This window comes from Cotesia glomerata, linkage group LG10 (genome assembly GCF_020080835.1).
Source record: "Cotesia glomerata isolate CgM1 linkage group LG10, MPM_Cglom_v2.3, whole genome shotgun sequence".
NCBI classification, from domain to species: Eukaryota; Metazoa; Arthropoda; class Insecta; order Hymenoptera; family Braconidae; genus Cotesia; species Cotesia glomerata.
The window spans coordinates 13858257-13884817 of NC_058167.1; the positions used below are offsets into that span (position 1 = coordinate 13858257).

General features: G+C 28.9%; 2 protein-coding genes and 1 long non-coding RNA gene across 12 annotated transcripts; 2 read left to right on the forward strand and 1 right to left on the reverse strand.

Annotated features, from left to right (window-relative positions):
- Nucleotides 1-575: 575 nt before the first annotated feature.
- LOC123272379 (UPF0605 protein CG18335-like) lies at nt 576-17270 on the reverse strand. 4 transcript variants are annotated; one of them, XM_044739111.1, is made up of 11 exons: nt 10535-10659; nt 10346-10455; nt 10137-10241; nt 8851-9083; nt 8624-8775; nt 3185-3548; nt 2917-3055; nt 1958-2054; nt 1668-1843; nt 1443-1605; nt 576-934 (listed from the first exon to the last, which is right to left on the reverse strand). In XM_044739111.1, exons 6-11 carry the CDS (start codon nt 3232-3234, stop codon nt 627-629), a joined length of 933 nt encoding a protein of 310 aa, XP_044595046.1. In that variant the 5' UTR covers nt 3235-3548; nt 8624-8775; nt 8851-9083; nt 10137-10241; nt 10346-10455; nt 10535-10659; the 3' UTR covers nt 576-626. The 4 variants fall into 4 exon arrangements, with proteins under 4 accessions (XP_044595046.1, XP_044595048.1, XP_044595047.1 ...); XM_044739113.1 differs by having other exon boundaries at nt 10346-10438; nt 10535-10623; XM_044739112.1 differs by having other exon boundaries at nt 10346-10438; nt 10530-10614.
- LOC123272366 (uncharacterized protein DDB_G0281497-like) lies at nt 3954-26526 on the forward strand. 6 transcript variants are annotated; one of them, XM_044739074.1, is made up of 2 exons: nt 3954-4124; nt 23622-26526. In XM_044739074.1, exons 1-2 carry the CDS (start codon nt 4047-4049, stop codon nt 26343-26345), a joined length of 2802 nt encoding a protein of 933 aa, XP_044595009.1. In that variant the 5' UTR covers nt 3954-4046; the 3' UTR covers nt 26346-26526. The 6 variants fall into 6 exon arrangements, with proteins under 6 accessions (XP_044595009.1, XP_044595011.1, XP_044595014.1 ...); XM_044739076.1 differs by lacking the exon at nt 3954-4124 and adding an exon at nt 10871-10981 and having other exon boundaries at nt 23622-26525; XM_044739079.1 differs by lacking the exon at nt 3954-4124 and adding an exon at nt 18521-18729 and having other exon boundaries at nt 23622-26525.
- On the forward strand, nt 13256-16798 carry LOC123272385. 2 transcript variants are annotated; one of them, XR_006511068.1, is made up of 6 exons: nt 13256-13485; nt 13725-13868; nt 13960-14231; nt 14314-15103; nt 15184-15315; nt 15376-15617. It is a non-coding gene; the product is annotated as an uncharacterized LOC123272385 (long non-coding RNA). The 2 variants fall into 2 exon arrangements; XR_006511067.1 differs by lacking the exon at nt 15376-15617 and adding an exon at nt 16366-16798 and having other exon boundaries at nt 13270-13485.
- Nucleotides 26527-26561: the final 35 nt, after the last annotated feature.

The window sequence follows — 26561 nt, forward strand, 5'->3', positions numbered from 1 at the left end:
CAATTTTAGATTAATTTACAAATTTTCATTCAAAATTTTTTTTTTCCAAATTTCAAAAATTTTTTTTTCATCAAGAAAATATGAGAATTAATTTAGCAGATAGTTAATAATTTTTAGAATTTTTTTAACCAATAAATTATGGCAAAAAAAAATGAGAAAAAAAAATTGACATGTAGAAATTTTAAAAAATTATATCTGCAATTTTTTATAAATAATTTTTCAGAAAAAATTTATTTGTTGAATAAAATTAAAAAATACCACGAGAAAAATTTTTATTTCTTCACACGGAAAGAACAAGATGACACTGGATATCATCCCAGATTTTACTCAGTGATATCTGTGGTGAAAAAAAAATTTCAGATAATAGTTAGAAAAATCCAGATTATACTGCGTGATATCTGGATTATAATTGTAATCTGGATTATACTAGCTACTATCTGAAATTTTTTTTCACTCAGTATAATCTGGGATGATATTCAGTGTTATCTTGAGTTAAGAAATAAAATTATTCTACAAAATTAATTTTTTTTCAAAAAGAATTTTTTTTTTAATCTACTGAAAGAAAGAGATTAATATATATTATGTAAGTAATGTTTGTATATTTTTCTAAAAATATTTTATAAAGATTAAATAGAAAAGTCTCCTCTTAACCACCGTTTAGCGTCTTTAGTGTCTGCTCCGAATGTTTTTCCATACCTATAAGCAGCACCGGGTACATGACCAAGATAATTTGGAATAAGGCCAACATGCTTGTGATATATTTCCGCCGGGTGAATGTGATAAGGTGGATCTCGACGGGAAATTGTGGCTGGTGCCCATTCAGTGCTCTGACGCATTCGATAATTAGTGGTAAAATCGCACAGAGCGCTGTTCGTCATTGGCACATGGCTCGACCCGAAATGCGAATATCCGTACGGAATATGCCCCGTGTATCCTACAGCAAAAGCGAGACAATTAAATAGAGTAATTGAAGCATGAATTAATTAATTAATTAGTAGTTAAATAATTCATGCGTTCAGAAACTGAAAACTTAATAAAGTTATGGTATTTAATATTAAAACAAAACTAAACAAACTTCTTGCATTCTCACGAATGAAACAATATTTCATACGACTTTCGCTATCCATTTCCGTTAATTAACAAACTTCAAAAGCTCATTATCGTTATAATATTAAGTTAAAAATATACGAGAAAACTTTTTGTCATAATAAGATAATAAATATGTGTAAGTAAAACGGAAAACTGAGACAATTGACGGAAGAAAACAATTGCAGTATAGTACCAATACAAGTGTTAAATTATTATTTTATGAAATAATATATTAATCAAAAATATGAATTTTTTGCAAGATTAAAATTTTTTATAATGAGTTAATTAATTAAATAACTTAACATATTAAATTAATTTTCTCTAGAAATAATTTAAAGAATCATGAATAATACCAGAGACAAAATATTTATCAGGATCTGAATTTTCCATAAAAAATGGAGAAGGTGAATGATCTCTAGGTACTTGATAGGCCTCGTCAACAGGCAAATTTCTCATCATCATTGCATAATCAGGCCTGACAGTAACCAGCGGCATTTTGTATTCGCTTCTCAGGAGCTGAAACAACAATACAAAGAAAATAAAAATTTTAAACAAACAAACATACAATTAAAATTAACTTGTCGATCATCGAGACTCCGTGGCTCGCCATAGCCGTCATGCAGCGCTCTGACTTTCCTCAGATGATTGAGAGCAGCTCTACTTTTCATCTGCTGTCTCTCGAAGTCCGCGAGTCCCTCAGAAGCAATCACGCTGTACCGATGGCCAAGCCGCGCATTCAAATTAGGCATGAATCCTAAAATATAAACATCTATTTTAAATATACATTCTATTATGGTGATTGTCATTCAGCTTGCGTAATATTTCGGAAGTTGACAAGGTTATATATATGGAATTTATAAAATTATACCTTGATACCCGGGTATCATCGGATGCGTATAAATAACGTCTCTGCGCCTGCTGCGGGCATTTACTATGTCTATGTCATCTTTGGGAGGTCGCAGGACCTGGAGGAAAAAATAATTATATCAATTAGTTAATAATCATGAAGTTTTTTGACATTAGTGATAGTTTAAGATATTTTGAAAAATTTGTTTCTAAAAATGATAATAATAAAATTTCTTTAATTTCTTTAAAAAAATTTTTTTAATTCTTACAATTAAATTATGAAAAAAGTTTAGCAAAAAAATTCCTTATGTAGAAATTAAAAAAAATAAGTGCGAATTTTTAAAAACATTTTTTTTATTATAATTGATTTATTATAAAAATTTAAAAAATTGCTAAATATCTACTCATTTTCATATCCAAGAATAATAAAAATTAAATTAGCAAACACCTGACAATTTTTAGGATTTTTTCTAATTGAAAAAATGAGTACTAAAAAAATAAAAAGAAAAATTTTACTTAGAGAAGATTTGAAAAACTATGAAAGCCATTTTTTGAGTTCTAATTTAATTAATGAAAAAAATTGAGACATATCCGATTATTTTTCGAATTGTTTTAATAAATAAATTATAGCAAGAAAAATTTATTTGAAAAACTCCAAATTTAGAAGCTCAAAAAATTAAAAATGCAATTTTTTAAAAATAGTTCTCTAAATCTAGTTTATTTTTGAAGAAAAATAAAAAATTGTGATTTTTTTTTTTTTTAACTAAAATTACTCTTAAATGTTTTAAGTTTCAAATAATTCTTTTATAGATTTTTTTTCTAAAAAAATATTTGGGTAAAATTTCTGAATTTTAGTGACATAAAAATATTTAAATTTCTGCTGATTTCAGTCTCATCCAAAAATGTCTTCTTTTACAACCTAAAACCCCAAAAAAATCATTTATTCACCCCAATAAATCTAAACAATTAAAAAAAAATAACCTCGTAATCATCCTTGACTTTATTAGACAAAATCAATCTCTCCGAGCGATTGATAGTCGGATCAACCAGAAGTTTATGAGTCAAGCTGCCATAAGTTTCTCCACACCTGTACCGATACTGCGGGCAACAGCCCGTATACCTGTGTAAACAACAAAAAAAACATCAGCACAGATATATAACGTCACTGATAATTATTATCACATAGTTAACATAGTCATTACTATTTATAAATTCTAATAAAAGATGAATTTGAATTTTCAATCCTTACCCCGGTATCAAATGCGGCTGCGGTGTGTTCAGTAGCTCCACTGTCGCCATTATCGTTAAATGTCAGATTTTATTTATTTACCAAAATTTAATTGCAATTCCTATTTTTTACAAACTAATTTTTTATTAAGACTTTTTGATTTTTTATTTTACTTTAGATTTATTGAAAAATTTTTCTAAAGAAATAAAACGTCAGAATCTAAGAGCCGGCCATTGAAAACAAATGAAGAAAAATATTTTTATAAATTTAAATGAAGTTTACATTAAATAATATTCCCTCTCTATTATATATCCATGACCATGGCTATCTAGACGGTGGTACACACACGTGTAATGCATGAGTGGGGAGCGTATGAGTGAACACGCTGCAACAAAACAGAATACTAATGTAATATATAAATGTAAAGTACGGTAGTAGCGGCAACACGCGATAAAAACACATTTCTTTCCAGTTTTCTGAGGACCACGGTATTGTTAACATCTCACATTTTTAAAACCGGAAGTACGGAAAGAAGAAATAAAAATGAAAATTAATTTAGCTGATATTTAACAGTTTTAAAATTTTATGTAACAAATAAATTATAGCAAAAAAAATTGACATTTAGAAATTTTAAAAATTAAAAATGCAATTTTTATTAAATAACTTTTTTTTACTAATTTTTCTTGTTAGCAAAAATTAAAAAATTTTCAAGTGACTGCTAACTTTAATATCGTAAATAAAAAAGACAATGTCATGGAGTGCAAGTATTTTGCTTGGTGTTGTGAGTAAAAAATAAGAAAAAAAATTTAATTAATCATCATGATTAATGATTTATAATTTATAATTACGGTTTCATAAGAGTGATCAAGTTAATTTAATAATCATGTGGTATCATCAGGAGAAAAATTCAGTGTTTTACGTCGACTCAGACTACGACTCCCTGAGTATTAATAATTCAAAGGTAAATTAATTATTTTATTTTATTAATTGTATCTATTCTTATAATTATTGCCATTAATTATCAGTAAATACTCTGAAGCTAAATAATTAAATGTAAATTAATATTAACTCTTTCCCTTTTTTTTTTCTTGAAGAGAAACTCTCTTTAGTGTAATTTAGATGATGCCCACGTGGAACGCGAGTATGAGACTTAATTGAGAATAAGCTCAAGAAAAGTGAAAATTCTATTCGCTCTGGTGAACTTGATGGCTTTGTACACACAACATACATATGTATTACTAATGACACACATTCGCTGTCATGCAGTCGTAGGCGTTTGATTTTTTTATTTTTGAAAATTATTAATGTTGGATAGATTACGAGATTCAAAGATTCTCATGTTATTCAATGTAATAGTATGAAAGCGTTGGAGTTTCTTCAACATAATTACGGCATGTCCATATATATTGCCTTCAATTAATTGATTCGTATCGTCTTGCATAATTAGATTTGTATGTTCATATAATTACTAGCAATAATTCTTGAGAAGATTACTATAAATTTTTTTTCAGTGTTACTTCATAGTTGTTTACATTTTACTTGTTTACATTAAATTTACATTAGTATAATTCTATTTATTCTAAGTAAAGGTTTGTGAAACTTTTTTTAGTTAAGAAGAAATTATAATCAGAAATTTAGATCTTTAAAATGTCTACTCAGTAATTTAATCTTTAAAAGTCTAATACATTCATTACTAAAATTTAAATAACCTTCGGTCTGTGAAGAAATAATAATATTAAATTTATCGGTGTATTTACAAACTATAATTTAATTGTTTTCGCAATTTCATATACGGTCAGTGAAGGTAAAAATTTAATGATTGGAACAAATAACGAAATTATTTTTAATAATATTTATGTAATATTTCATTAGCAACCTTGCAGTCACTATGTGACTACCGGGACTTGTGAGCTATAAAAAATTAAAATTGTACTTTATTAAATAATTAATTTTGTTAAATTGTACTGTACTTTCTTAAATATTGACGTTTTTTAAGATATAAGCTCATCCTGATGTTACCCTCATCAAGAGCTTTCATTTAAGTACCCACATGCATTTTGATATATTTTTCATATATACATATATATATAATATATATAAATATATGAAAAATTGATGTGGGTACTCAAATGAAAGGTCTTGATGAGTGTAACATCGGGATGAGCTTATATCTTTAAAAATGTCAATAGTTCACAAGATAAAAGGTAATTTCTTAATTATGTTAAATTGCGCTGTACTTTGTTAATTATTGACACTTTTAAAGATATAAGCTCATCCCAATGTTACACTCATTAAGAGCTTTCATTTGAGTACCCACATGCATTTTGATATATTTTTCATATATACATATATGTAATATATATATAAATATATGAAAAAATGATGTGGGTACTTAAATGAAAGGTCTTGATGAGTGTAACATCGGAATGAGCTTATATCTTTAAAAATGTCAATAGTTCACAAGAAATAAGGTCATTTCTTAATTATATATCTCGAAATAGAGCAATTTCGAATGCATCCTAAATACTTATCATAATAAATTGACTATCGGTGAGAATAATATGAAACTTTGAAAAGGCACAAATTCAAGTCAAGACTTTTGCAATGACACTAAATTTCATTTTAAAAAATCGATTTTATCATATGACTATCCAAGACACAATATTATTGTTATTCTCTTAACAATATAGATGATACTGTAGTTGAACTGAAAATTTTTTAAATTTTCATCATCAAATCAATTACAATAAAAAATTTCTAATTTTTATTTTTTTTCAATTTTTACATGTGGAATTTTTTAATTAAAGTTTTTTGATAATTTAATTGCTATAAAATTCTAAAAAAATTTCTGTCAATTAACTTCAGTTTGATATTTTTTCTATTTAAAAATTTTTTAATTAAAGAAAATAATTAATCCGTGATAAAATATTTGTCTAGTAAAAAAAATCAATGTAAATAATTAAAATTGAGTAATTAGTCAAATATTGATCGCTAGCGGGTTCAATGAAATAAAAAAGGATTGATAATAATGATTATCTCATTGTTATTGCTACCAGGTGCAGTGAATGAAAGCTGTGTCTCATACGTGAGTCAACGGGGTTTTTTAAAATGGAAAACACGAATCCTTACAAAACCAAGGGGGTAGAATGGATAAAAGCAAAAATGCCTACTGACAGCCAGGTGGTAGTCGACGTCCGGTGGGTGGCACGCGTGCATGGCTTACCTACGACCGGAGTACACGTATAAGTCATAATACATGCAAGCGATACATTATAATTTTTTCCATACTGCATTTTTATTTTTTTTCTTCTTAACTTTTCTGTTATTGCCGCTAAGGTCTCTACTCTGCAGAGCATTGCGTTTTGTTTCGTATATAATAGACCATTGTTACACGTGTATGCTCCGTACATTCATATATTCGTACATGCATATCAAGTACACGTTATATTAACGCATATGTACTGTTTAATGTACATTTAGTTAACTAGTACACAGGAAATGGCATTATCATTGGTGGTTCGTTGACTTGTACCAGTCTTGGTATCTTCTATTATAATTTATTATAAAAATTATATTTATAATCATTTTAAAATAATAATAAGGTGTTTACCAAGAAATAAGTCTTGGAGAATTATTTTATTGTTATTATATTTGAAATTTTAGTTTAATTAAAATTTTTTATGTTTACTAGCAACCCTGCAGTCACTATGTGACTGCCGTGACTTGTGAAATATAAATAAATAAAATTTTGCTTTATTAAATAATTATTTTTATTAAATTGCACTGTACTTTTTTAACTATTGGCGTTTTTGAAGATATAAGCTCATCTCGATGTTACACTCATCAAGAGCTTTCATTTGAGTACCCACATGCATTTTCATATATTTTTCATATATACATATATATAATATATATAAATATATAAAATATATGAAAAATTGATGTGGGTACTCAAATGAAAGGTCTCGATGAATGTAACATCGGGATGAGCTTATATCTCTAAAAATGTCAATAATTAAGAAATTGTATTGTATTTTGTCAACTTATAATATTTTTAAAGATATAAGCTCATCTCGATGTTACACTCATCAAGAGCTTTCATTTGAGTACCCACATGCATTTTCATATATTTTTCATATATACATATATATAATATATATAAATATATAAAATATATGAAAAATTGATGTGGGTACTTAAATGAAAGGTCTCGATGAGTGTAACATCGGGATGAGCTTATATCTCTAAAAATGTCAATAATTAAGAAATTGTATTGTATTTTGTCAACTTATAATATTTTTAAAGATATAAGCTCATCCCGATGTTACACTCATCAAGAGCTTTCATTTGAGTACCCACATGCATTTTTGATATATTTTTCATATATTTATGTACGTAATATATATAAATATATAAAATATATGAAAAATTGATGTGGGTACTTAAATGAAAGGTCTCGATGAGTGTAACATCGGGATGAGCTTATATCTTTAAAAATATCAATAGTTTACAAGATACAAGGTCATTTCTTAATAAAATTAATTAAACTGATGTTTAAAAATTTTAATATAAAATTTTTTATCTTATAATTATTCTAATAAAAATCACAAGACTTCATTTCTCAAGACAAAAAAATTTCAATAGCAATCTTGATTTCTTCCCGATTTTTAACAAAAATTTTCTCTTCATATACTTAATAATAAATATATCTAACAAAAATAAAAATAGTCTGTTATGATTGAATGAGTAGGAGTCGTTATGAATATTATTAAATAATTTTTTACGGGGCAGTTAATTTGTTGGGAACATTGTTCTTGGAGTTAGCGACCAAAGACAAGAGTAGAGTCCATTGTGCTTGATAAATAATAACAACAATGATTATGATAATAATAAATAAAAGTATAAAATATAAAGAGGTGGATCTTTATGGCCGTGGGGTTGTCTTTAGATCTCTCATAACGCAGGTACATGTATTTAGTTTTTTATTCAGTGACTCATCGCACGCGTCTTCAGTATTTTCTTTTGTGCACCAGGTGACGCGGGTTGTTGATGTTCCAAGGGATACGTGGAGTGAATCACTGTTAAATTATATTCGTGATCTTTCGTCCGTGTTGTGATTCGCTGGCGATGGTTGATGGTACTATATGGGCCTAAGAGGAAGTTTAGTTCTGTTAGAGTTGATATGAGTCGAGTTGAGTTGATATAACATCAGTAATACGAAGACTATATATAATATAATATTATATTATATTATATACAGTACTACAGAGAGAGAGAAGTTAATAAAAATAATAAAACTGACAGTATATATGAGAGATAACGGATGATGATGGACGTACCAGAGTACGGGATACGGGATATGGAGAAATAATTATGATAAAGCGAGTAAAAGAATCGGCAAGGTAGTACAAGGGTATTAAGGATATACTAAAATAAAATAAAATAAAATAAAGTACATACATGTAAGGTGATGTCTTATCTGTAATCGACAGGAGGAATGGAATCGAGATTCAAGATCGGAGATCGGACCCGATTATTTCGAGTTAAAGGTCGTGCTTCTGGTATTTTATTTTAAATCGCTAATTTCCTTTTTATTCATCTCGCGCTATCTTCTGTTAAGTAAATACAATTCAATAATTTATATTATATTTAGCTTCATAAATAATGTATGTAATTTATTTAATTACCTGTTGATGAATGCGTGTCTGGACTATGGAGTTGATTCCGTGAAACTTGGTTAAATTTTTTATATTAAATCCCGTTATCAAGACCTACTGAATTTATTTACACAGTTTATTCTGACACGTGGACATGTTCAATTCGTCTTATACTCGTGTATCAAGAACTGCATTCCTCCACGGGAGGAAGGTCACTAGGTCACCGAGTCTTGCATCTATGTCTCTAGCTCTTCAAGTCTTGGCTTTATACGTGTGAAAAAAATTTTCAAAATTCTTTTAATTAACAAGTCTTTCATCTCAGATCGCTTGTGTTTTTTATTTCAGTACATTATAAAAAAAAAAAAATAATTTTTTTTTAATATTTATTTCTGAAGACTGGTTGTTTTTTTAATACTTTTTCAATTTTAAGTTTATTGGATATTTAGTCTAATAAAACAATTTTTATTTATTCATAGTATTTTTTAGCCTGTATTTCCCTCCAGGCATATACAATTTGGTAATCGGAAAAAATAGACCTGGAAAAAATATTAAAGTTATGAAAAATTCAAATTATTTCATTAAAATTATTATAAAATAAAAATTATAATAATAATTGTATCACACCCACGATTTTCCTGAAAAACAAGCACCTCCAGAATGATCGGTCTATTTTTTGTTACAAAAAAATATTATTATTGTTATTATTTTTTTTTTATTTTATAATAATTTTAATGAAATAATATGAAAATTTTTCATAACTTTAAAATTATTTCGGGTCTATTTTTTCCAGGATTCATACAATTTAGCCACATTTCATATCTAAATTTCTCATTAAATTAAAGATAAATTTGATTGAAAAAATGGTCCTGGTCTGGGTCATCCAAATTATTTTTTGTCAAATTTATCTTTAATGACAAATTTAGATATGAAATATGGCTAAATTGTATATGCCTGGAGGGAAATACAGGCTAAAAAATATAACAAATAAATAAAAATTGTTATATTAGACTGAATAGTTAATAAACTTAAAATTGAAAAAGAATAAATAATTATGTTATTTTCCAAGTCGTTAAAATTACCTTGAGCTTACAATAATTTAATTTTATGATACTAAATTTTTCATCTTACTTAAAAACTAAATTCTAATAAAATATAAAAATAAAAATTTAATTTTTTACATTATTTTTTTTTTTTAATTAATTATAATAAACTATTAGATATCTATAAATGAAATTATCATTTACTTCAACATTCCATGCACGAAAATACTAATTAGTATACCGTTTAATATTCTTCATATTAAAATTCTTTCTCACCGGACATACCAGCCAAAAATTCTCAACTAAAAGTAGTGCACCCAAAAGTTAATTACACGCTAAATCCGATAGGCGTGTCTGATGCCAGAGTGTCTGCCTCGCAACCTGAAAATATCAATTTCAAAACGTTCAATAAATCATTAAATAAATACTATTTCTATCACTATTTATCTAGCGATAAAGTTCTCAAATATTCAGATAGTACTTACAATCTTGATATAAAAAAAAAATCCCCCGGGCATTTCTTCATACATTTATCAAACTTGTAACTCCACGTCACGTCAATCGTTTCTGTTCTATTCCTAAAACAAATTAATAGCTTATATATAATTTACAAACTAACAAGCTTATCTTTAAAAATTATAATTTAATTAAAAATGAAAAAATATTCACAATACTTTTAGCTTTGTTTAGAATTTTCCCGCGTCACAATGCGCGCATCGAGTTGCGCGATCGCTTGTCCTTCCAACATAACTTCTTATGCACCTACTCCTCTATCCTCGACGTTATTATTTTCTTACCGTACTGTTCTGTTTTCTACAACAGTACAACTACCAGTGTGTACAAAGTAACCATATCAGCGAGTTAGTGACGGCGAGATCCTGTCCGCGAATGGATTAGTTCTATTTAGCATCAGGGTTATAAACTTTAAACTTTAGACTGTCTACATCTGGCAGTTGATTCTTGCATTATTTTATTTTACAAGTTAAAAAGTAATAAGTTTTCTTCAATAATTAATTTCTTCTTGGATTTAACAATTTAAGTTAATAATTAAAGAGCAGCCACCTGGAAAATAATAAAATTAATTAGTACAGATAAAATGATCTGAAATGAGGATTATAATGGTGAGTAAAATTAATTAAACAATTGTTTAATAGATTAACTGTGGAATGTGATTGCATCCACTTATAATGTCAAACTAAACTCTCACTTGACTTTTGGGTCACCTTTTAAGCTTGCGGAAAATTATAGAACTAAATATAAAGACTAATCAAGATATATATTATATATGAATGTAATTAATTGATAAGCGGTGAAGAAAATACTAAAATGAAGTAATGTTAAAAGGCGCACTGTAAAATGTACACAGACCTTTTAATGGTGAGCGGTCAAGAGCAGCGGGGGGAAGAGGGTTAATTTTCTAATGTCAAGGGTCGTATATTTACGTACCTTACACGTTTAAACGATATCGCTGTGTTGTATGTACCACGGTATCTTGGTAGCTTTACTCAGTAGAGATAAGCCCGTACCGAGTCTGTCTGAGAGCAAAAATAAAGTAAAGGTAAACTTAATGGACACGAATGTACTTATGTTGAGCCACTTGAGTCCTTTCAGGAAGTAAAGTGTCCAATGGTAGAAACGTGCACATTTCTTACCAAGCACAACTAAGTTCATTACACTCCAACTCTGGATGATGAACTCGAAAAAAACATATGCATATCATTAATCATTAATAAATTGTTGTAATAATTCAAGCATTAAGGACGTTTCCAGAAAGTATCATTTACTTTTGACCTTTATGTTAAAATTCAATCGTTTTTTAATTTTAATAATATTGAAAATAAATATCTGGAAATACGACATTAAAGTTAGCAATCACATAATTTTTTTATTTAATTTAACAAAAAGATTAGTTTTAAAAAATTGCATTTTTAATTTTTTTAAATTTCTACATGTCAATTTTTTTTGCACTAATTTATTTCTTAAAAAAATTATAAAATTTATTAATTATCTGCTACGTTAATTTTCATCTAGAAATTTAGCAGACATCTGTCATTTTTTGGTCTTTTACAACTAAATTACTACTGATAAAAAATTTTCTTTTAAATTATAATAAATTTTAGACATATTTGCAAGTGGAATGTTTCAGAAAAATTTATTTATTGAAAAAAACTCCTATAAATCTTCATAAGTCAGCTGACTTCGGTATGAAATATCTGACAATAAGTGAGTGTTTTTTTGATAAAGTACTTATTGTTGAGAAAAAATAACTGACAATGGGAACAACAAGTTTTTTAGAATTTTCGCGCATTATTTTTATCTCGAGGTTAGTTTCAACCTTGAGAATTTTATATTTTGTAATGAGAGTCAAAGAAGACATTTTATAATAAGAAGATATCTATAATAAGAAGACATTTTAAGAAAATATTTTATAATTTGCTTCATTTTTATAGTACTGAGTAAAAATCAGCAGATATCTGACAGTTTTTAGTTTCATTTGTTAAATAAATTAGTATTAAGAAATTTTTTTTTTTTTAATTTTTATTTACAAATTTTTGAAATTAAAAAAAAAATTTTCTTTACAATAATTTATTTGAAAAAAATAATTAAAACTCTGTTAATTAACACTTTGGTTGACATTTTAGGTTCTTCTATTGAATTTGAAGTTGCATTTTTATAAAAATCAAAATTTTCAGATCAATTGATAATCTCCAAAATAGTGTGTTTATATCTAGTCGCCTACGCAACCGACAGAGACCGTTAATCCGTTGTATATTGAGATAAAAATCATGGTTGGGTTGAACCGTCTCAAAGTCTGAAGACAAATTATATTACAAAGGTTGATGGTACGAGTACAAGTACGGTGAAATAAAACGGTTTAGTTAAAAGTTGAGGAAACGGGCGAAACGCTCGAGGGATCAACAAACACCTGTCGGCCGTGACATTGCAACCTCGAAAAAACAAACCTGAGACATGATTTTTTTATTTTTCTATTACAAGTATACTCAGTACTATTAAAAAAAAACTAAAAATTCTCTGTAATAATCATAAAAACAATGTCTTTGAACTTGTTTTAGCGTAGCGGTTTTATGGCTTTACTTCTAAATAAAAGGTCCGAGTTTTTTATTTCTAGACATGAGCGCAAATTCAAGACTGCTTGTACTTGTACGACAATGCGTCATACGCATGTTGAAAGAAGAAACTAAATAAAGTAGAAACCCGTTAACCATTGTAAGACGTCAACAAAACGTCTTGTTCGTTAAGAACAATTAAAAATACGCCAGCACTTGAGCACGTCTCAATTGACAGTATTATATTATTATCGTAATGCGCAATATAAATTTTACTCTCAATTGAATTTAAGATCATGCGATATAACATCCCTATTTTTATTATTATTGTTAAGTTACAATACTTAATACTTATTACCTGATGGTTAATTAAAAAAAAACTCCGTTTCATTTCTATTACTCACGTTTCTGTTCTTGTTACAATTTAAGTGCGCAAACAAATTATTGAAATTCACACGCTCTAAATACCAGACAGTACTTGTAATGTATAAAGTATAAAGTAATTATACAAAAAACAGATTCTCTGTAAATGACCGAGCCAAGTAAATGTTTATAAGGTATGATAATTATTTATTAAAAGAAAAAATCATAGTATGCTTATTTAAAATTGTAGAAACTCATAACAGTATTTTTTATTTTTAAATAAATTACACATTCATTTATTATTATTAATTGGTACAAATAATGCGCCAAGTAACTTCCACTAATTTAAATTATGTTTTTAAAATTACCAACAATCATACTTGGCATACTTGTATAAAATTATAATCTTTAAATACTAATTTCAATTTCACAGATGTAACACAGAAGCACAATTTGAACGTGTACTTGCTTTAAATTAACTCAGGATTTCATTTCTCGTAACTTTACCTTCAAAGCTGTAGTTAAAGTCATAAATCATAATAGTAAATAGTTTCTTTACTTAGCTTGGGTTCTGTCGGTACCTAACTCACTTTTATTTTATGTTTGATTTATTTTTAGCAAAACTACTGGGTTTACCCTCAATGTTTAATGTTTTAAATTTATTTAAGTTGTTTACGGCGTACCTCGGTTATACAACTTCTGAGTAAGGGACAAACTTTAAACAGTTACCATCACAAAGAAAGACCAACGGCTAGTTTACAACCAAAGTTCGTGGGAAGGAAAAAATTCAATTCTCTCAACTATTTTCCTCATACTTTACCTACACAAATTCATTCTTTACAAACCTCATTTCATTTTAGTACCTTTAAAAAAGCCTTACAATAAAAAGATTTCCGGGCTGCAAATAAATAAACAAAAAATGTATTATTTTAAATCTCAGGTTTGTTTTAATATAATTTATAAAATCATTCAATTTAAATCAATCAATCAATCAATTAATTTTATTAAATTTTATTTTTTAGAACCGAAGGAGTAGAGCTTACAATTAGACAAAGAAAATAGTGTATCCGGGATTGATTGTAATCGTACATGATTCAACGAAAACCGGATGTCTGTACACTGTACGCGAGTGAATTTCGTAATAATTGTCTTGGGTTTTCTGTTTCATTTTTCATTTTCATTTATATTAATTGCGCAAGCGATCTCTTTTAAATGAAGGTCTAATCGGTGCTTGCCGAAACTTAAATAAAGTGGCTAGTATAAGCCGAGACAATTAAATTTCTTGATAATAAAGCGGCCTACTTACGTTACATTAAACACAAAGTAAAGGTAGTGACTTTGTGAGTGCAGACAAAGATTATGATTGCATTGAGATAAAAAGTCGGGTGTATCGAGGCGACTGTCTTTGTAAATTTAAATAATCGGCCAGCAAATATACCAACGATTTGCGCAAACGTCTTGATCGCAGGGATATCAGGCAAACATGAGCTAAGTATAATATATAGCTCACTATCACAGTGTTGTTATATATTTATATACATATGTATAATAGCAGTGAGTCACGAGACGACAGTGAACAACTCTGTGAACGTGAATGCGGAGTTTGTAACACGCGCATGTTGTTGCGCGTGTCAGTTTTACCACTCGGGAATAAAAGTTAGTATAACTAACTAATATAATGTTATGTTACAACAAAGCAACAATCACACGACAATGATAGTAATAAGTCCGATGTGTAACACTAATAATAATATTAATTTAAGTTTAAGTAACGTCAAGGCCGCCCGAAATTTCTCAAATGTCTTCTGGAGGGTAAACAAAACTAATTGAATCTATTATCTTGATTTTTTCAGTAAATGCCGTTTGTATTTTATTTAAATTTCTTTTTCAAGAACCTAAGCGTTATGTTGCGTGCTATGATGAATATTTTGTTTATTTAGCCTTAAATTTTAGATAGTGGGAGCAGAATTATGCCGATGGGCATGTAACGGTACTCAATGATTAGCACACTAACCAACATAAAGGTGATTTTTTTCAACCTTGTATTCAAAATTTTTATAATAATAAATTTTATTACTTTTTAGGGAAAGTATACCATTATTATATATTAATTTGTTATTAAATAGCAACGTTTGACCTTAACAAGTTTCACAAAGATTCATTAAGAATTTAGGCGCAATCACACCCGCATTATAGCGCCTACATAAATTAATTTTTGAATGAATGGTAGTTTTGAAACTTACTTTACTATTCAAGAGATATATTCTGGCAAAATTGTCAGTAAATTTCATCATGAAGACAAATTCAAAAGATAATACTAAAGTTAGCCGACGATTTTTTTTTCACTAATTAAATGAGAACAAAAAATATTTTTAAAAAATTGCACTTAAAGTTTTTCAAGTTTTTTACAAATGAAATTTTTTTCCTTATTTTTTTTTAATGAAAAAAATTTTTTAAATTATTAAATGTCGGCTAACTTAATTTGCATATTTAAGAGATAAATTTAAATGAAATTTAAAAAAATATTAGAACTTTTTCTCACACTGATAGAAAGATTTGTTTATAGTTAAAAATATTTGTTGATATTTAACAAATTTATTAGAGACCACTTTTTAGTCCTTAAAAAATATTTCTTAATATTTAATAAATGAATATCAGATTTATTAAATACAAATAAATCATTTTAAATACTAAGAAATATTTGTTTAATACTAAAAAGTGGTCTTTAAAAAATGATTTCGGTCTAATTAGCAATTGGTCTAACTCCTTTTTTTTAGAAGGTGATTTTTTAACATTTTGATGTAGTAATAGTCTAATTATAAATTATTTGAATAATCCAAACCAAAATATTATACTTTTAGAAGATATTAAATTGTTTTTTAAAGTGATAATAAATTTTGAACTAATTGTTTCTTCACACAAATGGAAGATTTTCTAAAATGGAGTTAGAGAATTTTCTAATTAGAACGTCGATTTGTTAACTATTAAATATTTTAATACAAATAAATCCTTTTAAGTGACTGTAAAATTCATTGGATTTAATACTGACTGAAAATTATTTGATTGTTTGTTAGTTTTTAGGCGGTAAGCTGACCGCAAAGGTTGCGTGGTTGACATGAGCGTGAGCTTAGAGAAGATAATTGGTGAGGTGAAGAATGAAGACATAATCGCGCAGACGTATGAGTACATGTATTACCCGGAGAACAGAATCAGAATTTAAGTAACTTGAATGGAGAGCATAGTATAGCAAAAGTAACTAAACGCAAATAGATATTCAAGTTGGACGCGTGTCTTAAACCTGACCATGCGCTTGTATGTCAATTATTTGTTATATTTTTACCGCGCGACTTGCGCTCTACTTATAAAGAGACATGATTATGTCAACGGTCATTAACCATTAATTCACTGTACACTTCAATTCACTTAATGTAACTCATTACCATTACTCGTGCTCATATGTATAAACATATAACACAGACATTAACGCAAGACTTAAATCTATTTACATCAATTCCGTCTTGGCATTTCATTCAAGTTCAGTTCATCCGCTCTAATCGGTACGGGGATCCCTTATTTGTCAAATCAAGCTAATCACACTTTTTCCCACACTATGTCGATGTCTCTATACACGAAACTCTCATTAGTCATTATTATTTTAGTTATAAATATAACAACAAGCCTTTATGTAACCGCGATTTACTAATTTTATGAGAGTATCTTATATTACGTACATACTTTCGCCCCATATTTATTTACGTGACATGAAATATTTAATACTGAATACCGGTGTCTCACTGCTCGCATTCTTTTCACATTTTTACTCATCACTGCTGATACATATACATATACAACACTGATACAAATTTATCTATGTGTTTATTATTAGCTTCTTAAGACTTTTATTAATATTACACGTCATATAATTATTGCACGTATTTTTTCATCAGAAAAAAAACCGCGAAAGCGTGACACGATTTTAATTAATTCAATCCCGGAAGGAAGTTATATTTTTATCATTTTGTTTTAATTATTAAAGAAAAATTAATGAAATTGAATTGGTAATTTAATATTAGTATTCTGTAAAAAAAACTACTTAGTGTTGAAAAAAAATTATTAATTAGTTAAATATTGAAGATACGGAAAAATTATAAGACATTTTTTGTAGAAAATTTAATTTTAAAGAAGATTAAAAAAAAATTTTTCTACTCTGATAGAAAGATTTATTTGTATTAAAAAATATTTGTTAATAATTAACAAATCATTTATTAGAGAACACTTTTTAGTATTCAAAAAATATTTCTTAGCATTTAAAATGATTTATTTGTATTTAATAATGTGATATTCATTTATTAAATATTAATAAATCTTTTTAAGTACTAAGAAATATTTGTTAAGGACTAAAAAGCGGTCTCTAATAAATTTAAATAAAAAATAAAAAAAATTTTAATTACAAATTTAATACTGAAAACTCCCTCAGTGTTTATATATTTGTAAATATATATAAAAATTAATATTTATATAAATTTATGAACGTCATTAGCATATCTCTCGTTATCAATTTTATCTTTTAGTTTTCTTTTTACACGACATTCCATGTTGACAAGGTGAACTAATATTAAACTCTGTTTTAGAGTACAAACACACAAAGTATAAAGTATAAAGACAAAAAAAGTGCCTCAAAAGCCACACAGTAGATGCTAGATCGATTATTAAAACTTGAATAAATTTGTGTTATCAGTTCTTCACGGAGTTCTTAATTTTAGTATAAAAATAGTTAAACTTTAAAAAGGACTAAGTAATAAAATTATCCAGTTGACTTGATCAAGGCTTTGAAATATAAATATAAACTGCACTTGACTAACCGTACAACGCAATTTATCGGTTACATTTATTGTCATTATTTTTATTATTATTTCAATATTTTTTAACGTGTCATCGCGTCGAGCGGTCTCCAACCTCTACCCATATGCCGGGGTTCAAATTAAATGACGTGTGTAAGAGAATAATCATTGGAATTTCCAACTTAAATAAATATACATGTACAAATCATAATAATAATTATTTTTAAAAAATATCTGGGATTCCTTTTTTGAACACTTGAACAAAGAAAAGAAGGTAGAGGTACATTACTTAAACTATCAGCGTGCCTTATCCATATCAATATACATTTATGTAGATGTATTGGTGGTATATATGTGACTTTGTATTATATCCTATTATATACCCTAGGAGCATATGTACGGTGACGCAATTACTGGGATGTATGTGCGGTGTACCATCGGAATAGACCGGAAGCCCAAGTACAAGCTAACTGGTTCGTTGTGTGCCTTCTCAGCCAATGTAAATAGTCGAAGAAACTATTGCGACTCTGACTCCTCGCTCGGGAAAGCTTCAGTGGCCATTCGTCTCTTCAACAAACCAGAACAATTTCTTCTTCGGTACAAACTTTCTTCCTATATTTATTTTTAAAACTTCCTTAAAAAAAAACAACCAAAAAATATTAATAAAAAATTTTATTTATATTTATTTGCAGTGAAGAAGTTTGCAGTGTAAAAAAATTATAAGTTTTTAATATAATAATAATAAGAAGAAATATAATCGAATCGGCTCAATATAAATTTTTATTGTCGCCACTATCAATACGATTATTATTATCGTCGAAACATCGCTCGAGATAATATAACTTATTGCCAGTCGCGCTGAGAACTCACCAATACAAGGTGCTTAATAATTATTCGCACACCGAACACATTTTATTGTGAACCGATAAATAATCGGGTCAAGATACAGTTTTTTTCTTCAGATATTAAACTTAATTAATTAATTTTTAATTATATTGTGATTAAGTTCTCGGATAATTAACTGGGACTGTTTATGAACAACAAGTGAACCAATGTGGGATTTAAAAACTTTAAGACAATGTCGTGTCGTAAAAAAATTGACTCCAAAATATGGGTTGACTATTGGACGGTAAGATGAGGTTTTAAATAATTATTAAAAATATAAATTTGTTCACGGAAGTGCTTTGGCAGTTCATGTCGGTAATTTTTAAAACCCAACCAGTCACGCCGATAATGTCTAGTTCGTTTTCTTCTATTTTATACTTCTTCTGTTCTGTTGGGTATTCATCTATACTGTATAGTAGAACGGATAGGAGAAGGAATAAACCTCCACGTTTATTCGATACGATTGCTATTATATACTCATACTTATTCTTGAGCAGAATATTAAGAATATTTCATAAAGCATCATCGATATATCGGCAGTTCGTGCTTATAAATATATTTTTAATGCATATCTACTCCATAAATCAAGATTACAAGCCTCTTTTAGCTTTATTAAACTCCCAAATCAGCTGACAGCATCAGTATCCTTATTTTATTTTTATTTGAGCAAATATAGTTGCTTTTTTTTTTTTTGTGAATTTAAGGCGTCAGTCGATTAAGGTGTTATGTTTTAATTTTTTTTATTTTATTTGTTTTTAAATGTTATGTAAGGTATGATTGTTAGTGAAATATGGTGGAAACACTCATGCGAAGAATATTTGAGAATCTTTGTATTGTTTCAAGTAATTCTAATTGTGTTTAATTAATGTGTGATAATAATTCTTTAATTTGAAAGTTTTTATATCATAAATTAAAGTTTAAACTTGTAATTTAAATTCTGGGTAATTTATAAGAGATACGATGAAATTAAGGACCTTTTTTATAGAAAATTTAACTTATAATTTTTTTGTATCTAATATTTAATTCAGAATTTTAAATTTTAATTTTGAAAAATAATTTTTTTATTAAATTACTCCAAAAAAATTTTTTTCTAATCTTGATTTAAATTCTCATTTGTCAGAAATATAGAAAATTTATAAGGACTTTTTTTGTAGAAAATTAAATATTCCTACAAGAAAGGTTTCTTATAATATTTTTTATATTTTTCATTTTTATCCCACGATATTAAATTCTAATTTTAACTACCAGTAAAAATTAGAACTAGCGTAAAATATTTCTGAATAAAAAAAAAATTTTTGTAATTTAAATTCTGGCTAAATTATAAAATATATGATAAAATTAACGATCTTTTTTTATAGGAAATTTAATGCTTTATAAAAAAAAGTCTATTATAATTTTTTTGTATCTAATATTTAATCCAGAATTTTAAATTTTAATTTTAAAAAATAATTTTTCTATTAAATTACTCCAAAAAAATTTTTTTTTTAATCTTGAGTTAAATTCTGATTAGTCAGAAATATAGAAAATTTATAAGGACTTTTTTGTAGAAAATGAAATATTCCTACAACAAAGGTTTTTTATAATTTTTTTATATTTTTAATTTTAATCCCACAATATTAAATTCTAATTTTAACTACCAGTAAAAATTAAAACTACCGTAAAATATTTCTAAACTAAAAAAAAATTTTTGTAAAATCCAGTTCGCATTCTTGCTGATCGATGTCTAAAATAACAAGGTACAAAACTATTCATATATAAAAGGCTGAAGCTAAGTAAGGCTAAGGTTAAAAAATCTATTTCTTGTGTGCCCTTTCTTTATACTTTATACATAACATAAGTATATAACATAACACATAACATATATAAATATATAGGTGCCTCTACCTCGATAGGATACAGATACACTTTTCCCTTCCACCCCCTCTGCTTACAAGAAAAGACCCGAGAGAGTGACCAGGACCAGTTTAATCTCGTCCGGCAGCGAGAGAAGATCAAACAAACTAAAACTATTCAAAAGTATCCTCGCAGTATTGTAAAATTTTAAATTACACCGTACTATGAAGAAGAGTTATTTCAGAATAAATAATATATTGGAAGAAATATTTATGTGCGTCTAACGAGACTACGCCGTATTTAGAGGTACTGTTTAGTAATAAATATAATTAGCTTTGATAATCGATAATGTAATAACTCATAACTAACAGCCTAGAACCTGGTGACGTAAAAGCTTATTTTTTGTTTTGTTTTTTCAATCTTTTAATGTATGTTATTATTTTTTTATTGATCTAGGGTAAGAGGAAATTCAGATGATGGTGTTGAAGATGATGATAATAATGATGAAGATTGAGATTACGATGATGATGATGAGAAAATTTATAAAAAGAAAATGCCACGTTGAATAGACCTTATATTGGATAATGTAATGTAACAATGGCGATTAAAGAGAACGCGGTTTCTTTATTCTAGTGTAATGTATTTTTGCGCAATCTTCCGCACTCTCTTTGGCTGTTGTGCTGCCGGCATTACAACTTACAACCGCGGATCACGGGTATTGCCACGCGATTCGCGGAGAAAGTGTTCCTAGATATTTTTATTATTTTTTTATTTTATTCTATTGTGATCTAGTGCTAAGTAAATTTAATTATAAAGTTGAATATTAAATTAAATAGCCAAAAAATACTCAACTTTGTGAAGAAATTTATCTTTAGCATAAAAAAACTAGCTTTTTTTAAAAAGAAGAGAAATAATGTTCAGTATGTTTGATAGAAATATTTTTTCATTCCAGGATTATTGAAAGTTGGGTGGTCGGGAACCTGAAGACTGGCTAGAAGATCCCCGACTCGGGATAATATTTATTATTCGTAATTTATGACGTTTAAACTAAATTGTCTATTGCTAATCATGTAGCTCCGGAACGAATTTCACGCACCTGTGAGGTCTGAGACCGTAAATACGCGTGTGAATGCACCTTTAGGCGTCTCGGAGACGAGTTTTGGTCTTGGCTCTCAAGTCTTAGTCGCTTGTATTTATATTGCTATTGCTTGTGCTCTGGCTCTACTCGGGCTCGGCGCTGTATGTTGCTGGACCAAAACGGGTTCGTGTATGTGAATCACGATACCAGGGAACTTTTTTTATGCTTATGCCTACAACAAGACTCCCGCTAAAAAGATTTTACTGAGACAATGATAAAAAAGAACTTCGGTTTGTTTTTTTAATTTAATTGAAGGGCCTTTTTTTTGTTTATGATTGTTGCGATGACCGATAAGTAAAATTGGTGACGTTTATGAGAACTGTGGACAAGATTTTTTATCTGAAGTATTAGAGATAGAAATTTGACTCTTGAAAAAAATTTTTTTTATGTCTTTTTTTTTTTTTATATTTTACTGAAAATTTGGGGTTTTAATTTTAGAAGTAGAAATTCAGGTGAAAAAATTATTTTTATTATATATAATGTTTCGTTAATTTTATTTCAACTTGTACTTATAATTTATATTTATTAATCTTGTATTTGTAAATTTTATTACTTTTATTTTTGAGTTAAATTTTTAATAAAGTTGAAATAAAATTAAAGAAACGTATTGAATAAAAAAAATTGATAATTTTTCAATTTTATGATTTTTTTGGGATGAAATTTATATTTAGAATTTTTCTTGAATCTTTATGTAATTTTTTTCTTAAAGTTTATCAAAATAAAATAATTAAAAATAATTTTTTTTTTTAAATTCAATTTTTGATAAAAAATAAATTTTTGAAGAAATGAATAAATTAGAAAATACTTTTGAAAAAAAAAATTTTTTATCGTTTATCAAAAATAGAATAATTAAAAATTATTTTTTTTTAAAAGTCAATTTTTGATAAAAAATAAATAAATTAAAAAATATTTTTGGAAGAAAAAATTTTTTTCAATTCTGTTTTTAATAAACTTCAAAAAAAAATATTTGGTTAAAAAAATTGAAATTATCACTTTTTATGCCAAAGAACCAAATCAATCATAAATCTAAATAATTACCAAAAAATTAACTTAAATATTTCACAAAAAATATCAAAATTCTCTAACAAATATTAAATTTCCATTAATCTTGCTCAAATATCAAAAAGTCAAAATAAAAAAAAAAATTCCCACAGAACTATACTATTATAATTCCTAAAAAGTGAAACATATGTCGAAAGCGTCCCATTACAATTATGTCCAGTACTTAAAAGGTTTCCATGGTAATCTGAAAATAATCACCCTACAAAATTGGCCTTCAGATGCGAAGCCCTTGTAAAAACCAGTAGGACAAATCTCCGGATTTTCTATTACAAATTTTCCGCTTTAATAAGTTAATTCCGCTCGTGAAATTCCACCAAATGTTTTTCTTTTTCAACTTACCAGACCTTTAAACCTCCAGAAAAAATAATTTTATTACATCAAAATATCCTACTTTATACTTAAAAAGCGCCATTATCAATCTAAAAAAAAAAATTATTAAATTAATTGTTATCTCAATGCAAAGCCATCAAGTTTATTACTTTGACATTCTTAACAAAATCTGATGTAGAGATAAAAAAATTCCGAAAGATAATATAATTTTATTAACTCTATAAATGTATTTATGTTTCAGATGGAAACTGAAGTAAGATCACTAAAGCAGGAGCTGACAAGCACGCGAGATGCTCTAAAATCAGCAACGAAGCGTTGCCGGGAGCTGGTCCGGGAATTGGATTCTCTGCACGTGTGCCACGAATCCGAGCGTAATTTACGTGACCAGCAACTATCAAAAATTCTACGAGCGTTGTTAATCTTGGAGTCACGTCTGAGGCAAGAGCAAAAATCGATCCGCCAGCAGTTATGCGAAAAGGACACCGTGATAAGGAATCAGCAGATAGAAATCGCCCGATTGCGGAGGTACACGAAAAACTACTTAAAAAACAAACGAGAGCTGGACTCTTACATAAACTCCGAGGACGTTACCATTAGCAAAACCACCGAGGCCACGGATAACATTCTGTCATCGCTCAATGACAGCAATGTCGGCAAAGAGATTCAGCAGCTGAAGCGCGAAATAATAATAAAGCTAAACTGCGAAGATCAGATTCTGAAGAACAAAGAGTTTGGTGTTAAAAAGACGGATAGCTTCGCCGGGAGTGACGTATCCAAAGAAAGTGTTACTAGTGAAAACACCGACGCTTCTATTGTTACAACAACCACCGAGGGAAGTCCGTCTCTATTGAGCACCGAAGGTTTTTGCGAAGGTGAAAGTTCCGATCTTTCGCCTGGTTCTACTTTAAATAAATCATCCCGGCGGATCATCTCTGAAAGTGATACCCAAGTCACGAGGAGCCTTCGTGAAAACGGGTTCAGTTTCAAGGATAGTAATAGTAATCGCCATCAAGATGACGATGATGATGATGAAGATGATGAAGATGATGATCAAGTCATTTCACAGAGACGGCTTGGTCTTATCAGATCAGAGCCTCTGGAAATTTACGACAATGAAGTCACTAAAATATCACGGAGCGACAGCAAGGATGACGGAATGGATTGTAATTTTGCTTCTGATGAAGACGATGAGCCGATCTATGTCAATGCTTGCGCGGGAAATGATAATAAAGGTTTAAGTTTTAGGGAAGAAAGGGGAGTTGCTAAAAGTGATGATAATAGGTTAAATAATAATGTTAGTAGTAATATTAGTAGCAATAATGTTAGTAATAATAATATTAATATTAATAATGAAGAAAAAATAGAAGAAGAAAAAAGCATGGAAGACACCAGCGGAAATTGGTACAGCGACCCGGACGAAGATAGAATAACTGAAGAAGTAATCCAGAATAACTCTTACAGACCAAACAGCAATCATAACTCGGTGCTGGAGTGCGTGAACCAGATCCTGCTGAGGGACAGAGAGGAAGAGGAAAACGTCCGATCGATCCCGAGGACTTTCAAGCATAAAGGAAGAATTGTGAGGTTCCAGCCGGCGAGATTGTCGGATATTGAATCCGTCGGCTCGGAAATGGAGAGGAAAAATTCTGAAGAGGCTATTATGGATAAGGAAAGCGAGGTTGGAGCGGAGGATGAGTATGGAATGAGGATTATCAGTCCGAATATTATGAGGATTGGCTCGGAAGCTAATGAGGAAGAGCTGGATACCACGGGGGCTATTCCAATTGCTATAATTGAACCGCAGGTTGATTTAGACGCGCAGAGTGTTATTTCTTCGGTGTCTTCAGCGTCTCCTGAATTGTCCGTCAAGTCGAAGTCGTCGAACAGGTCTAGTAGTCCTATTTTGAGGCTGGAGAGGATTGAGGAGAAGACTTGTTTGTCTATGTCCTCCAAGGGGCTGACTATTGCCAAGAATTTGGACTATGAAGACATTGAGTCGCTTCCGGAGATTATTTCGCCGCTGCCGAAGACTCCGCCGGCGCTGCCGCCGAAGCCGCAATTTAGGAATAATACTTTGGTGCTGAAGAAAATTCCTAGTCCGTCATTTCTGATTGACGAGACGAGGAAGAAACACTCGGGGCTGAGTGCTCCAGGGTATGTTAAGAAGATTTTTGGAATTTCTACGCCATCTAAGTCTTTGTCTTCGTCCTCTAAAAGCTTGCTGTTTGACAATGATCATTTGAATAAATCGCTGACCAGATCGCCGGGCTTGAATTTTATTAATAATAATAGTTTTAAAGAAGGTATATTCAGGTCACCGAAGAAGGACAAGCAGAAGGACCTCTACAGGGAGAGTCAGAAAATTCCCCGGGTTCCTAATATGGTCAGACACTTTGAGGAGTTTAAAATCGGCAGTGATATTGATTCGCGCTGCAAAAAGTCTAAAGACAGTCTAAGAGTTTCGCAGTTTGAGATTGAAGAAATGGACATCAGGCAGAATTTTGAAGAGTTTAATTTGGATGAGTGTGACCTGTCTGATGATCCAGATCGTCCTGAAGGCGACGGGTCAGATCGGCTGGGTAATTTGAGCATCAGCAAGCATCAGGACGATGATATTTACTGTGTTGTTGATAATAATAATTCAAGTTCCAGCGCAAATACCAACTCTAATTCGAATGGCATTTATGACCACTTCTTAGAAGCTACAGGACTCAGTAATAAGTCTATTTTAACTCCATCACGACTGCTAAGCAATCACAAGAGTGTGCTCAAACCCAAGGACATCAAGTACAAGAATAAAATAAAGGCCGTTTGCGAAAAGCAAATTGTCAATCCACTGCCAGCGGCTGGAATTAATAACAATCATCATAGTAATAGTAATAGTAATAATAATAATAATAATAATAATAATAGTCATATATATAGTCATACACCCAATAGACACTGGACTGGGCCATTCGTATGATGACTAGCAGCCTCGGTTTTCGGTAGTAGCGATCGATTAACCGAAAGTCCGAAAAAAAGTCACAGTTCTCCGCTACGAAAAATTCAAGCTTGGCGCAAAGGAAACGGTCATTAATTCCCTTTAAATAAATATATAAATTTATAATTATAATATTAAATTAAATATGTATATGATTGAAAAAAATAAGTTCCTGAAAGTTTCAATTCAAAATCTAAA